We start from the raw sequence: 15,739 nt of genomic DNA, 5'->3' as shown, positions 1-15,739 counted from the left end.
ATGCCACCTAAAGTACATATGAATATGACTGATTTGAAAAGTGAAATTTTAGTAAAAGGAAGGTATAAATTCATTGAGAAAGCAAGAAGCAAAAAAGGGTGTGAGGATGGAGGAAAATAGAGAGTAACCTAACTAAAGGAGCTTAAAGTAGAAAGTGTCATAAACGTACATCACAGGCTGAGAAACCTGAACACAAGGCCTGAAGAAGGTTTTTACACTAATTCTTTTTCTTTAGGACAGTAACTGAGACCATATTTAAATTCTTATCACAATTTATAATGTCTATGTATATTTGTATTTTCAAACTTAAAGAATTCTGAATATTTACTGAAACCATTAAATGACTTTATCATTTAATATACTGTGCCCAAAGAATCTTCTTACTTTTCTATTTTGTTTAAAAAATAAAGTGCATTTCATAAATAGTTACAATTCTTATGTGATTTTTTTTCTCTTGTGGATTTTCAGTCTTTCATAGGAAAGATTAACACCTCCTTTTGTTATGTAGTAATAGACACAAGGCACAGTAACCAACATCTAAGTATCCCTCCATCTCTCTGTGAATGCTTTCCTTCATTCAACATTGCCGCATCAATTCTGCTTCCCTCCTTCCACAGTCAGTTCTTCCTCTCACACTTTCTAATAAGCTATGGCGAAAGAAAGAAATCACAGCAGATTCATCTGTGATTACTTCTTTTGGGAACTCTTAATTGTTCACATTTTAAAAGTGCAACTCTTGAAAAAGATGTTAGCAGTAGACAACTGGTTGAGTTTCAGCAGGAAAATTAGAAACAGTTTAGCCCTACACCTGTAAGACTGATTCAGGCCTTAAAATTCTTAATCAGTAACTAGTTACACTACCCTAGACTACTTTCTACAGCTCAAAAATCAGACAGGAAATCAGACAGTATATTGCCTAAAAGGAATTTTTTTGTAATTAAACCAATGTTTAATATAAAAAATTGGTAAGCTATGTAAGGAGAATAACTATGAAGACATAACTAGAATTCTAGAAGATATCTTGGACCAAGGGACAATATCCAAGCACTTCCACAAGGCAGAAGTTCAGATCTCACCAAAGAAGGTACACTTGAGCCCAGGGGGTGCTGAAGCAGTTCACCACAGCAGAATCAAAAATAGAAATGGTCAAATAGTAAATTATGAAGATTATTTCACTCAGAGGTCACTGCCATTTGAGGGATGATGAGAAAATTTCAAGATTTAAAAAAAAATTCCCGAGAATGGGAGATAGTATATCATGAGAAATATAAGCTCAAATGCTGTCAGGTTTTTCTTCTGATGCAGATATAATTCTCTTCATATACAGTTGCCTGAGTAACTAAGTACATTAATTAAAACAAAGCAGCAGCTGTGAGATATATGTATCTGTTGCATGACCCACCCTTCAGCATCCTTATAAAAATTAGAAAGGGATACAAGATAAGAGACAAAAACAACAGATGTAAGTAGAGAAAAGGTAGGAACTTCATGGTTAAACTTCTTCTTACCAGGGGAGAGGAAAATAAAGATCTCATCAAAGGATGTTTTCATGGGCTATGGAATGAAATATCTTCTTCTCATTTTTTAAACTAGACAGTATGGAGGAAATGGTGGACACGAGTCTCTTTTTCCCATCGACATTTTCTTATATTAGTCCTTCAACACATTTACCTAGTGCTCAAGTAGTACTCAAACAACTCCTTCCCCTTCTGTCCTTCCTGTGTCTGGCTACATTCCCTGTATTTGTCTACCCAACCTGTGCCCTCTTTATGTGTGGATGCATCTACTTGAAATCACCACCATAAATGGCTGCCTATACCATATATTCTAATTTACCACATCAAAATAGGAAAACAGAGTCTGGAAAGTACTATGATTATCATTGCTACACAAGAGAGAGTCTGGAGTCTACCAAAAGACTTGGTTTTAGCTGGAAGGAAGAACTCATTAGAGCACTGAGTGTGTCAGGGGATGGACCCCTTTTCCTAAAGCAAATGGAGCCTTTATGGAAACAGAAGAACACTCTGATTTGTTTTCCTTGACTGGGGCCACTGGGAGGGTAAATCCCAAAGTAGCAATTAATGCCCTTCAAGGAGTTGTCCTAGTTAGAACAGTTTCTGAGGAATACCTTCAACATGACTTCACACTGTTGTACTAGGATAACAATAACTCTATAGACCCACCATCACTGATAACCATGCTCTAAGCTGTGTTTATAGGGAAGGAAATGAGTGGTCCTGAAACTTCTTCCCCAATTCCTCATGATGCTAAGGGCCACATTTTAGAGATAACTTGTCAGAGGTAGTCTCATATGGCGGATATGAGAAGCATGAAACATCTTTTAAAATGGAGTACATAAAAGCGAAACTGTACATTTTTGCCTTAATTTGCATAATGTCTGCCTGATATTACTAAAATCAAGGCCAAGTTTAGCCCTGCAAAAGTATTGAAACTAATCTTTGAAAACCATTCAAACCTTAACTCAAAAGGTAACCACCTAAACTCTGAAAACTTAACAAAACTATTGAATATTTTCAAAACATTTTCATCAATAATTTCCTTTGGTGTCTTGTCAAAAGTTTTGCCGTAATACATTTTTAAAAATGAAATTACCTGTGATGCTGGTCTACACCAAATATGTGACTTACTGATGTTAAAAAAAAGTATATCATGCATTTATAAATTAATGAATACTTTAAAATTTTTATTTCTAGTATCTTGGTATGGAAACTGTGTATTATAATACGATTACATTTTTAAAATTCTACTTTTAAGAGAGCAATTGGATATTTCCTTCTATTTAACAGGAGTACCAGAAAATAGTATCTTAGTGGTGTTGATTGTTGTGAGAACTCAATAAGAAAAACATATAAACATTTTCCACAGTGCTTAGTACATAATTATTCAATGCATGTTAGCTACTATTACTATTAGAGTGAATTTTAATTTGAACTGATATTTTAACAAACGATTCTATTTCTTTGTAATTCTTTATTTAGACATTTAAAATATTATACATAGAACACCTATATTCTCACAACTCTGATGTTAAAAAGTGTTAATCTGTGCTATGAGAAAACTAGCATAAGATGAAGCACAAGGAAGGCAGATTTGGGGAGTTAACACCAAGATTTGGGGCCAGGGAGGAAAAGAGTTGAGGGGAAGCTGGGATCACAGGAGATCAGCCCCTCTGAGTTTGCAAGTCCAAAAATATTGGGGATTGAGGGTCAAAGCCTCTGTTTTTAAATTTTCCCCATAGAAATCTCAATCCCCCTGAAACCTCCCCTTGCTCCCTTTCTAGAGAGGATGTGGGGGTACCAAGGATACAGAAAAGTTGACATCCCAGTATATATACTGGAGTCTGGTATATATGCTTTTGGGTATATATTCAAAGGAACTGAAAGCAGAATATCAATGAGATACATGCACCCTTATGTTCATTGCAGCATTGTTAACAATAGTCAAGACATGTAAACACCCTAAGTTGATCAAAAGATGAAGTGATAAAGAAGATTTTATATATTTTAATAATATATGTATATATAAAATGAAATTCAGCCATGAGAAAGAAAGAAATCATGTCTTTTGCAACAACAGGGATGGACCTTGAGAGTACTATGCTAACTTAAATAAGTCAGAAAGAGAAAGGCAAATACTTTATGTTTTCACTTATGTGTGGAATCAAAAAAGCCAAACTCAGAGAAATAACGATGGTTGCCAGGGGCTAGGATTTGGAGAAATGGAAAATATTGGTCAAAGAGTACAAAATCCTCACCTTAAGATGAATAAATTCTGGGGACCTAATTTCCACATGGTGACTATATTGTATTATATACTTGAAAGTTGCTAAGGGAGTAGACGTTAAATATTCTCACTACAAAAAAAATTACACTAAGTAAGGGGTTAGATGGGTAAACTAAGCATTTTTGTGGTAAGCATTTGCAATATATACATGTATAAATCATCACATTGTACATCTTGAACTTACATACGCTGTATGTCAATGATATCTCAATAAAGCTGGAGAAAAAAGAAAAATGTAAATAAATAAAACTAGTGGGTGAAAGTTAAAAGAAAACAGAATTCTACTTAATTTAAATATTCTCCCCACAAGGTACTTATGAACTACTATGTTTACTATAAACATAGTAACTTTATAGTAGAGAAGCCTAGCAGACAGCATGTTAACTAAGTGTTCAGAGTTAATATCACTGTAATAGAATATCACCAATAACAGAATAAATAAAAACCAAGTATCTTCTAATAGAATGCGCTCAGGAAGACACAGTATCACTTCTGTGGTATAACTGTCAAAAATGAATATTCCCATTATGCATAAAGACCAGGCAAACCTTAATTGAAAGATATTATAACTAAAAAATGGCATGTACTCTTCAAAAACGTTAAGCTCACTGAAAACAAAGACAGAGAAATGTTTCCCGATTAAGACACACTAAAAGACATAACACATAAATATAATCTGTGATTGTGAAGTAGATCTTTTCTTTAGGAAATACTCTCAGGAGCACTTAAGGGTGGGTGTGCATTATACTCCGTAAAATTTCAGAAAAATACTTTAAATATGTGTTAATATTATATTGTTATAGACAGAATGACAAACCATCCATAGTAAAATACTAACATTGTGAAATCAGGTGAAGGTCTACAGTATGTCTCTGTGGTATTTTCTTTCTATAAATTTTATTACTTTAATTGTTGAATTACTGTTGGCATATGGTGGACTTGTAATTGAAAATGTATTATGCTTGAAATCACTTGACATTGTCATAGCATATGAGAACCAGTGACCTTCCATCCCCTCATCTGTAAAACAGAGATAACAATATAAGAAGCTGAGGCCAGAAAAAGAGCAGAGAATGAGTGTATCTGGGAAGCCAAAGTCAGTGTCTATTGTTGTATATTTTAGATTCCACATATAAATGATATTATACAGTATTTGTCTTTCTCTGTCCAACTTATTTCACTCAGCATAATGCCAAGTCAAATCACATTGCTGCAAAAGGCAAAGATTCATTCTTTCTTATGGCTGAGTAGTATTCCATTGTGTGTGTGTGTATACACATCACATCTTCTTTCTCCATTCATCTGCTGTTGGGCAGCTTAGGCTACTTCCATATCTTGGCAATTATAAATAATGCTGCTCTGAACATTGAGGTACATGTATCTTTTTAATTTAGTATTTTTGTTTTTTTCAGATCTAAACCCAGGAATGGAATTGCTGGGTCATATGGCAGTTCTAGTTTTAATTTTTTCAGAAACATCCATCCTGTTTTCCACAGTGGCTGCACCAGTTTAAATCATTCCCACCAACAATGTATCAGGGTTCTCTTTTCTCCACATCCTCACCAATATTTGCTATTTGTGTTCTTTTTGATGATAGCCATTCTGACAGGTGTGAGATGATACCTCATTGTGGTTTGTGATAAAATTGCATAAAGTTCACGAAACTGGTTTGAAAAGTACAACACAATAAATACAATAATTTCTGTGTTAATCCTTGGGGGAATTCTACCAACTGACCCTTGTTTTAGATTACAAATTAAATAGAACATCCTGGTAATGTGGATAGGATTCAATATCATATGTGTTATAATTATAGCATTCTAAGAAAAGTAGTTTATATACATAAAAAGATACTTTTATGTTTTTCAAGTTGAAAAGGAAAAGAGGTGAGAAATTTTTAAAGTTAGATAGTGAGAGACTAGGGTTCTACATGAGATGTCCCAAACAGTAAAATTTTCGGAAGTGCAAGATGGTTCGAAGAACTAAGCTATGTTTTTGTTCTTGAAAGTTATTTTAGCTCCATGATGCTTCACTCTATGTAGCCCCAATTATTTACTGAAAGTTCTTTTATATACATGATTCTTGGTTTCTTGGACAGTAGGTTAATGACAAATGAATATTATTGTTTATGTCAAGTTGTACATAAAGAAAGAATCACAGACACACAAAGGAGAAGATGAAGATACCATAATCAATGTAATTGCAAGCCACACAGGAAACTGAGGGGAAGTTTTAGGAAGTGTCTTCCATTTTAACACTTTAGGAAATAGCATTGAATCAATCATGTCTAAACTTTAAAGGCCCCAAAAACTACAACTGACATTTGAGTTACCATACAAAACTCAGGCTTTTGCCAAGATTTTACTTTATATTAAATTATCCTTGAGCCTTACTCTACTTTAGCCCAATATGGTGTCAGTTTAAAGTGTTAATACATAATACACTTATTTCAGTTGGAGATGGTAGCAATAATATAGGCAACAAAACTATTATTTTATTTAAAACACATGTCTTTATTTGGAAAATATATAAGTTGATTTTCATAATGTACATACCAACCACAAATATTCAAATCAAATCAAGCTTAAAAAGAAAAAAATCTAACATTTTGCATACAGATTTTAAAACAAAATTTTCCCAATACATTTTCATGTAATTCTTTCAACTACCCATCAGATTTATCAAGTCATTTTGCAAAGCCTAGTACTCACTCGCCTCAGATATTCTGTACTGCTTCTTGGGTTATACAGGTGTTCCAAGTCCTCACTTCACATAACAATACCTAGCGTATAATGATTGTTACTTTAAAGCTGTATAGCACAGCTTTACAAGATATTTCCACCTCCTTTACACTTCTCACTGCCTTGAAAAATAAGAAATATGAAATGCTTACATTTGCTGCATTATTTCAGAGGCCTTGTTGCTATGATTCATAAAACTTGTTCTCTCAATGTTAATAATGGTATAATAAAGAATATAGATCAAAATTCCTCTCAAACATAACTACTTTCAAAAGAGAATAACAGTGTTGGAGAAAGGACTTAAGGTATTTCCCTATGTCTTTAATTAAGCCAAAGAAGACAAATTTAATGATGAATTTGGCCTAGAAGGCGAGAAATTAAAAGATATATTCTAGGTTTCTTAAAATTAAGAATATCATCTCTCCATAGGAATTATAACCTGCTCTTTTAGCCATTCTTAAAACAATTTCATGTCTCATTTTCAATTAAGAAAAGGATACTCTTTTAATTCAGTTTATGCACTGAAAAAATTTAACATTGATGTTTGCTCTTGATTTCACATAGCTGTTGTCTCCACTAGTGAGTGATTGGTATTCAGGCAGACTGTTTAATTCACATTTGCTACCACGAACTCTGTGACCTTCTGAGAGCACAAGATCAATAAGTGCTGATAGAGGGAGTGAATCAAAGAGTGGTTGATGAATGAATGGTGGAGGAACCATTGATGAAGAGAGTCTCCATTATATGGTTAATGTCTCAAGTATACAGGCTCACTCTCACCCCACTAGTCTCTTTACTGCCCCTCTTACATCTCTATTTCTGAGGGTGTAGATTAGAGGGTTGAGGCTAGGTGTGACAACAGTATAAAACAGGGCAATGAACTTGCCTTGATCTTGAGACTTTCCTGATGATGGTAGGAGATAAATGCACATGGCTGGAATGAAAAAGAGGGATACAACCATAAGATGGGCTCCACATGTGCCAAAGACTTTCTGAAGTCCAGTTGTTGACTGAATCCTCAGTACAGCCCGGGCAATGGCACCATAGGAGCTGAGAATGAGGATGAGAGGTATGAGAACAAAAATGGAGCTCATGACCATGAGGGTCAGTTCATTGGCACGGGTATCAACACATGATAATTGCAGCAGTGCTGGAACTTCACAGAGGAAATGATCCACTTGGTGATGTCCACACAGGGGTACCCAGAAGGTAAAGATGGAATGAAGTGCCGAGTTGGTAAAACCATTCACCCAACAAGCTACAGCCAACATATGGCAGAAACGAGGGTGCATGAGGACAGTGTAATGCAAGGGTCTACATACAGCTGCATAACGGTCATAGGACATCACCACCAGTAGCACACATTCTGTGGTTCCCAATGCAAGGGAAAAGTAAAGTTGAACCATGCAACCAGTGTAAGAGATGGTTTTGTCTGGGCCCCAGAGGTTAATTAGCAACTGAGGGATAAAGCTGGTAGAGTAGCAGAGATCCAGAAAAGAGAGGTTTGAGAGGAAGAAGTACATGGGAGTGTGGAGATGGGAGTCCAGTCGTGACAAGATAATGATGAACAGGTTGCCTATCAATGTCATCAGGTAGAACATCAAGACAACCACAAAGAGAACTAACTCGAGATGAGGCCAATTAGAAAAACCCAGTAAAACAAAGTAGCCTTCAGAACTTGCATTGTTTTTGTCCATTGTCATTCATTTCTTGTTACCTGAGGGAAGAACCACATACACTCAGAAAAAAAAAAAAAAAAGGAAATTCAAGGACAAAGCAATCTTGAGAAAAAGAACAAAGGTGTAGGTACAACTCTCCCAGACTTCAAACTATACTACAAAGCTGCAGTAATCAAAACAGCATAGTATTGGCACAGAAACAGACACCTAGATCAATGGAACAGAATAGAGAACCTAGAAATAAACCCATGCACCTATAGTCAATTAATTTACAACAAAGGAGGCAAGAATATACGGTGGAGAAAAGACAGCCTCTTCAATAAGTGGTGCTGGGAATACTGCACAGCTACATGTAAAACAATGAGATTAGAACATTTAATCACACCATATACAAAAATAAACTCAAAATGGGTTAAAGACCTAAATGCAACAAAAGAAATCATAAAACTCCTAGAATACAATGTGGGCAGAACACTCTTTGACATATCTAATGGAAATATTTTCTTAGATCAGTTTCCTAAGGCAAAAGAAATAAAAGTAAAAATAAGCAAATGGAATGCCAGATACTTAAAAGCTTTTGCACAGCAAAGGAAACCACAGACAAAATGAAAAGACAGCCTACAGAACAGGAGAAAATATTCACAAATGATGTGACCCACAAGGGGTTAATATCCAAAATATACAAACAGCTCATACAACTCCACATTAAAAAAATAAAACAACCCAATCGAAAAATGAGTAGAAGACCTAATGAGACATTTTTCCAAAGATATACAGATGGCTAACAAGCACATAAAAAGATGCTCAACATCACTAATTATTAGAGAAATGCAAATGAAATCAACAATGAGATATCACATTATATCTGTCACAATGTCATCAAAAAGTCTACAAATAACAAAAGTTAGAGAGGATGTAGAGAAAAGGGAACTCTTGTACTGTTAATGGGAATTAAATTGTTGCAACCACTGTGGAAAATAATATGGAGGTGCCTCAAAAAACTAGAAATAGAACTACCATACAATCCAGCAATTCTACTCCAGGATATATATCTGGAAAAAATGAAAACAAATGCACCTCAGTGTTCATAAAAGTACTACTACTTACAATAGCCAAGACATGGGAACAACCCAAGTGCCCATCAATAAATGATTGGATTAAGATGTGGTGTAGATATACAATAGAATATTACCCAGTCATAAAAAAGAACAAAATACTGCCATTTGCAGATGGCCCTAGAGAATATTATACCTAGAGAAATAAGTCAAACAGAGAAAGACAAGTACTGTATATTACTCATGTGAAATCTAAAAATTAATACAAATTAATGTATTGCAAAAAAGAAACAGACTCACAAATATAGAAAACAAATTTGTGGTTACCAAAGAGGAAAGTGAAGGGAGGAGGGACAAATTAGGGGTATGAGATTAACAGATAAAAACTACTATGTATAAAATAGATTAGCAGCAAGGATTTACTTGGTAGCCACTGGGAATTATAGTCATTATCTTAAGTAACCTATAATGGAGTATAGTCTTCAAAAATAATGGATCACTATGCTGTACACCTGAAACAAACATAATATTGTAAGTCAACTATACTTCAATAAAGAAGAAAGAAATTCTCCAAGAACCATAGGGGCACATGAGAAAGAAACAGAAGCCATTTTGAAGGCCCTACTACTGTTCAATTCTAAGACAATTTGGGCATTAAGAGAAACTATGATACTAGTGAACTGAAAGAAATAAGAATCCACACTCATTCTGATAAATTTAAAAAGAATACATAAATAAATAAATAATGAAGAGAAAGCTACTCCTTTCAACAGGATCCTAATTAATAAATATAGAAGAAATAGTGGAGTTAGAAAAACATAAATAGATGCTAAAAACTAATGACTGAAAATATGATGAGAAATAGGATATTTACATAGTTTAAAATATCTCCCCTCAAATTATTTGCTAACTACAAAATGAAAAGTAGTACACTTTACAATAGAAAAACGTGTTGGACATCATCATAACCAAGTAATCAATGTTAACATCATCCGTATTAAGACAAACCAACATCCTATGACTACTGACATGACGCTCTGAGCAGAACTAAATGTCACTTCGGTCATATTCATGCCAAAAATACACAGCTTGACTTTAAAAATGAGGCAAACTCTCACTGAGACAAGTTGGACAAAATAGCTGGCCTGCACTTTTCAAGAATATTGAATTCAATGACTACAAATTAAAAGCTGAGGAATTGGTACAGATTAAAGGAAGTCAAAAAGACATGATCTAAATGTGGGATTCTGGACTGGGGAAAAATAGCTGTTAACACTATTGAGACAGTTGGAGAAATATGAATATGAACCAGGGTTAGATAGTAATATTATATTCATATTAAATTTTCTTATTAACTATAAAGTGGTTGTGTAAAATAATGTCTCTGTTCTTAGAGGAAAAAAGCACAACTATTTAGCAGCAAAAGGACAGGATATTTCCAAATTAGTCTCAAATGGTCCAGAAAAAGATTGCATACATAGACAATACATAATGATAGATAGATCACAGACAGATACCTATACAGACGACTGATAGATAGCTAGATAGATACACAGAAACATAGATGATACATACATGAAGAGATAGGCACATAAGTAGTTGATAGATAATAGGATAAATATTTCAGTAAATACTTATTTACAGTAAATAGTAAACTATTGCTGAATTTGGTTTAAAAGGCTAATGGCAGTTCTTTGTACTACCTTTGCAACTTCTCTGTCAATTTGATATTTTATCAGATTAAAAATTTATAAAAAGTAAATATAAGGCTTTTTTTCACTTCTGTAGTTCATTCAAGTATCTTCCCTATTACAGAAAATAACTTCTTAACTCTTGAATTCTTCTCACTCACCCCACGGTGACATTTGAGTAAACAGTAACTTGAAAAGTTTCTAACATAGCTACAGAAGATTTCCGTGGAACAAATAATCTTTCAGCAAACAAATAGCTTTAGTTTTCTTTTGAGCATTTTCATGTCATTTCCATTTATGTGGTTATATAAAAATTTGCAATCCAAATAATTTTATGTATAGATAAAAAGATATGATGAAAAATATCAAATTTATTTATGATCACAAAGTATTTACATTGGATTAAAAATGAGCTCAAATTAAATATTCTTATAAAAAGAACCTTATCTTCTGATTTGTTTACTTACACTCACAGCTTATTTCTAAACTGAAAACTAAAACAAATAGGGACACAAAAAAAGAGACACACAGACACACACACAACAACTTACAGGTACTCACAATATGAACAAAGCTAAAAATCTTAGTTCACACGAATAGGTCTGTGAAATACATGGGCAGAACAGTGATAGAATGCATCCTAAATAACATGTGAACATAAATGATTTGAAAATAGAAATTTTTCAGGAAAAGGAATATATAAATTCACAGAGAAAGCAAAGAAGCAAAGAATGGTGTGAGGATGAAGGAAAATGGAGGGTAACGTGACTAGTGATGCTTAAACTTGAAAGTGTGTACATGTATATCACAGGCTGAGAAATCCAAACACAGGGCCTGAAGTAATCTTCTACATTATTTCTTTTTCTCTAAAACAATAACTGAGACAATATTTAAATTTTGAACATAATTTATAATATATATATATTTATTTATTCTCCAACTTAGAGAATTCCAAGTATTTTCTGAAATTATCAAATAGCTGCTTGTCAGTTAATGTATTGTTCCTAGAGAATCTTGTTTCTTTTCTGTTAAAAAAATAAAGTGCGTTTCATAAATAAATTATAACTCTTAAGTGATTCTTTTCTTCTCTCATAGGTAAGATTAAGGCTGCCTTTTGTTGTATAGTTATTGTGACAAGGCACAGTAACCAGCATCTAAGTATCCTTCCCTCTCTATGAATGCTTTTGCTTCATTCAGTGTTGCCACATCACTTCTGCTTCCCTCCTTCCACAGCGAATTTTTCCTCACACACTTCCTAACAAGCTATAGCAAAAAAAAGAGACAGAGAGAAAGAGAGAGAGAGAGACAAAGAGAGAGAGAGAGAGGAAAGAAAAAAATAGAAAAGAAAAAGAAAAAAGAAAAAGAAATCACAGCAGATTCACCTGTGGTTACCTCTTGAGGTGGTCTCTTAATTGTTCATGTTTTATAAGTACAATTCTTGAAAAAGCTGTTAGCAGTAGATAAGTGGTTGAGTTTCAGCAGGAAAGTTAGAAACAGTTTTGCCCCAAGGCTGTAAAACTAATTCAGGACTTAAAACTCTGAATCATTAACTAAGTACACTAATCTAGACTAGTTTCTACAGCTCAGAAATCATACAGGATAATCAGACAGTACACTGAAAAAATGGGATTTGTTGCAATTAAACTAAAGTTTAATATAAATAATTATTAAGCTATGGAAGGAGAGTAACTATAAAAATATAACTAGAACTCTAAATGGTATCTTGGACCAAGGGACAGTATACAAGAAAGGGGCACTTCCTGCCCAAGGCTAGCATTCAGACCTCACCAAAGAAGCTGTGGTTGAGCCCACGGGACAGTGAAGAAGTATACCAAAAAACAGCAATGGTTAAGTAGTAAATTATAAAGATTATTTCACTCAGAGGTCACTGCCATTTGCGAGATGATGGGAAAATTCCAAGTTTTTTTTATATTTCCCTAGAATGGGAGATAGTACATCATGAGAAATATAAGCCCAAATGCTGTCATTTTTTCTTCTGATGCAGATGTAATTTTCTTCTTCCTCATACAGTTGCCTGAGTAACTAAGTACATTAATCAAAACAAAGCAGAAGCTGTGAGATATATTTATATCTTGCATGACCCACCCTTCAGCATTCTTATAAAAGTTAGAAAGGAATATGAGATGAGATTACAAAAACACACAGATGTAAGTAAAGGTAGGAACTTCGTGGTTAAATTTCTTCTTACCAGAGGAGAGGAAAATAAAGATCTCATCAAAGGATGTTTTCATGGATTATGGAATGAAATACCTTCTTCTCTTTTTTTAAACAAGACATTATGGAGGAAATGGTGGACACGACTCTCTTTTCCCATCGACCTATCACTGGCCAAGTTATTTTTTTCTTATATTAGTCCTTTAACACGTTTACTTAGTGCTCAAGTAGTACTCAAACAACTCCTTCCCCTTCTGTCCTTCCTGTGTCTGATCACATTTCCTGTATTTATCTACCCAACCTATGCCCTCTTTATGTGTGGACCCATCTGATCTCTGGTTTTCACCTCCTTGAAATCACCACCATAAATGGCTGCCTACACCATATATCTAATTTACTACATCAAAATAGTAAAGGCAAGCAGAGTCTGAAAATTACTATGATTATCATTGCTACACAAGACAGAGTCCAGAGTCTACTAAAATAGATTTGGTTTTAGCCAGAAGGAAGAACTAATTAGAGCATTGAGTGTGTCAGGGATGGACACCTTTTCCTAGAGCAAATGAAGACTTCATGGAAACAGAAGAACACTCTGATTTGTTTTCCTTGACTGGGGCCACTGGGAGAGTAAATCCCAAAGTGGCAATTAATGCCCTTCAAGGAGTTGTCCTAGTTAGAACAGTTTCTGAGGAATACCTTCAAGATGACGCCACACTGTCGTACTAGGATAACAATGACTCTATAGACCCACCATCCCTGATAACCATGCTTTAAGCTGTGTTTATGGGGAAGGGAATGAGTGGTCCTGAAATTTCTTCCCCAACTCCTCATCATGCTAAAGACCAAATTTGAGGGATAACTTGTCAGAGGTAGTCTCATATGGGGAATATAGGAGGCATGAAACATTTTTTAATGGAATACATAAAGATTAAACTATACATCTTTGCGTTATTAATTTGAGTTGTCTCTGCCTGACATCTCTAAACTTTAAGACCAAGTTTAGCCCCACAAAAGTACTGAAAATAATTTTTGAAGACCACTCAAACTATAACTCAGATAGTAACTACCAAAACTCAGAAACATAACAGAACTATTTAATATTTTTAAAACATTTTCATCAGTAGTTTCCCTTGGTGCCTTGTCAGGAGTTTTGCAATAATATATAAACAAATGAAATTAGCTGTGATTGCTAGACTATATCTAGTAACTGACTTGTTACTGTAAAAAAAAGAAGTATATCATGAGTTTATGACTTAATAAACACTTTTAAAGTATTATATTGTTTCTAGTTAGCTAATATATTCCATCTGTAAAAAGAAAATCTTGGTTTAGAAATCATTTATTATAATAATATTATATTTTTTAAAATTTAAGAGAGCAATTATGTATTTTTCTTTCTACTTAAGAGGTGTACCATATAATAGTCTATGTTTCAGTTGTCTTAATTTTTGTGAGAACTCAATAAGAGTTTCCACAGTGCTTAGTATATAATTATTCAATACATGTTAGCTACTATTACCATTAGAGTGAATTTTAATTTGAACTCATATTTTAATAAATAATTCTAATTATTCTTTATTTTAGATTTTTTTAAATATTACAAATAAAATAGCTGTTATCCCACAACTCAGAATCAAATAGAAGCTCCATGTACTATATATATATTCCCTGGTTTAGTATAGTAAAGATAGTTCTGGGACTGACAGATCAAAAAGGCCCTTAAGTGGGCAAGTAATGAGATGCTTACCCATTTCACGACCATAGTATTCCTTAGTTGTCCCTCATGCCTACTTTCAGGGAATCTAAATCACCCATTGATCAATAAGGCACTCTAGTTCTGGAGTTTACAATGACCTGCACTTGTAACAAATTTGTCTTTACTATAAACACTAGATTACTCTGCTTTGACTCTGCTCTCAAGAGAAATTCATTAAACTTGTGTGAGTAGGCAATAGGATAATAGGAAAGCTATAGAGAAGATAGAAATTATGTATAATAGTCATGTATTTCTAGATTTATATGAAGTTATCACTTTAACTGGAATCTCTATTCTCTCATATCTGTTTTCTTGTTATTCTTTTACAATAGCACCCACTGTGCAATTCCCTTCAGTCAAAGAAGAAATCACAAAGAAAATTAGAAATTCTTTGAAACAAAGTGAAATTTAAAATGCAAAATATCGAAATGTGTGAGATGCAGCTAAATTGGTGCTTAGAAGAAAATTTATAACTTTAAATGCTTATGTTTAAAACAAAGGGAAATGATCTAATATCAATGATCTAAGCTTCTACCTTAAAAGGCTAAAAAGGAAGATGAAATTAAACTAAAAGTTAGCACAAGAAAGGAAATAGCAAATATAAAAGCAGATCTATAAAATATAAAACAAAATTATTAAAAATAACATATGAAAACTAAAGTTGTTACTTTGAAAAGATCAAACACTGACAAATCTCTACCCAGACTGATTCAAAAAAAAGTGGGGGAGATATAAACTACTATATTAGAAATATAAGTGGAGTCAGTATGACTCCTGCAAATATTAAAAGGTAATAAAGGAACATTATAAATAATAAATTTGACAACTAAGGTGAAAT

The 15,739-nt window shown here is 33.7% G+C and overlaps 1 protein-coding gene across 1 annotated transcript; it reads right to left on the bottom strand.

Annotated features, from left to right (window-relative positions):
• Positions 1 to 5,923: 5,923 nt before the first annotated feature.
• Positions 5,924 to 15,487, bottom strand: LOC105084083 (olfactory receptor 2J3-like). The gene has a single exon (XM_074348290.1). The coding sequence runs from the start codon at positions 8,246 to 8,248 to the stop codon at positions 7,322 to 7,324; it is 927 nt and encodes a 308-aa protein (XP_074204391.1). The 5' UTR covers positions 8,249 to 15,487; the 3' UTR covers positions 5,924 to 7,321.
• Between the last annotated feature and the right edge of the window lie 252 nt (positions 15,488 to 15,739).

The sequence above is a fragment of the Camelus bactrianus genome, chromosome 20 (assembly GCF_048773025.1).
Source record: "Camelus bactrianus isolate YW-2024 breed Bactrian camel chromosome 20, ASM4877302v1, whole genome shotgun sequence".
Lineage (NCBI taxonomy): Eukaryota > Metazoa > Chordata > Mammalia > Artiodactyla > Camelidae > Camelus > Camelus bactrianus.
This window is presented reverse-complemented; position numbering and strand designations above follow the sequence as displayed.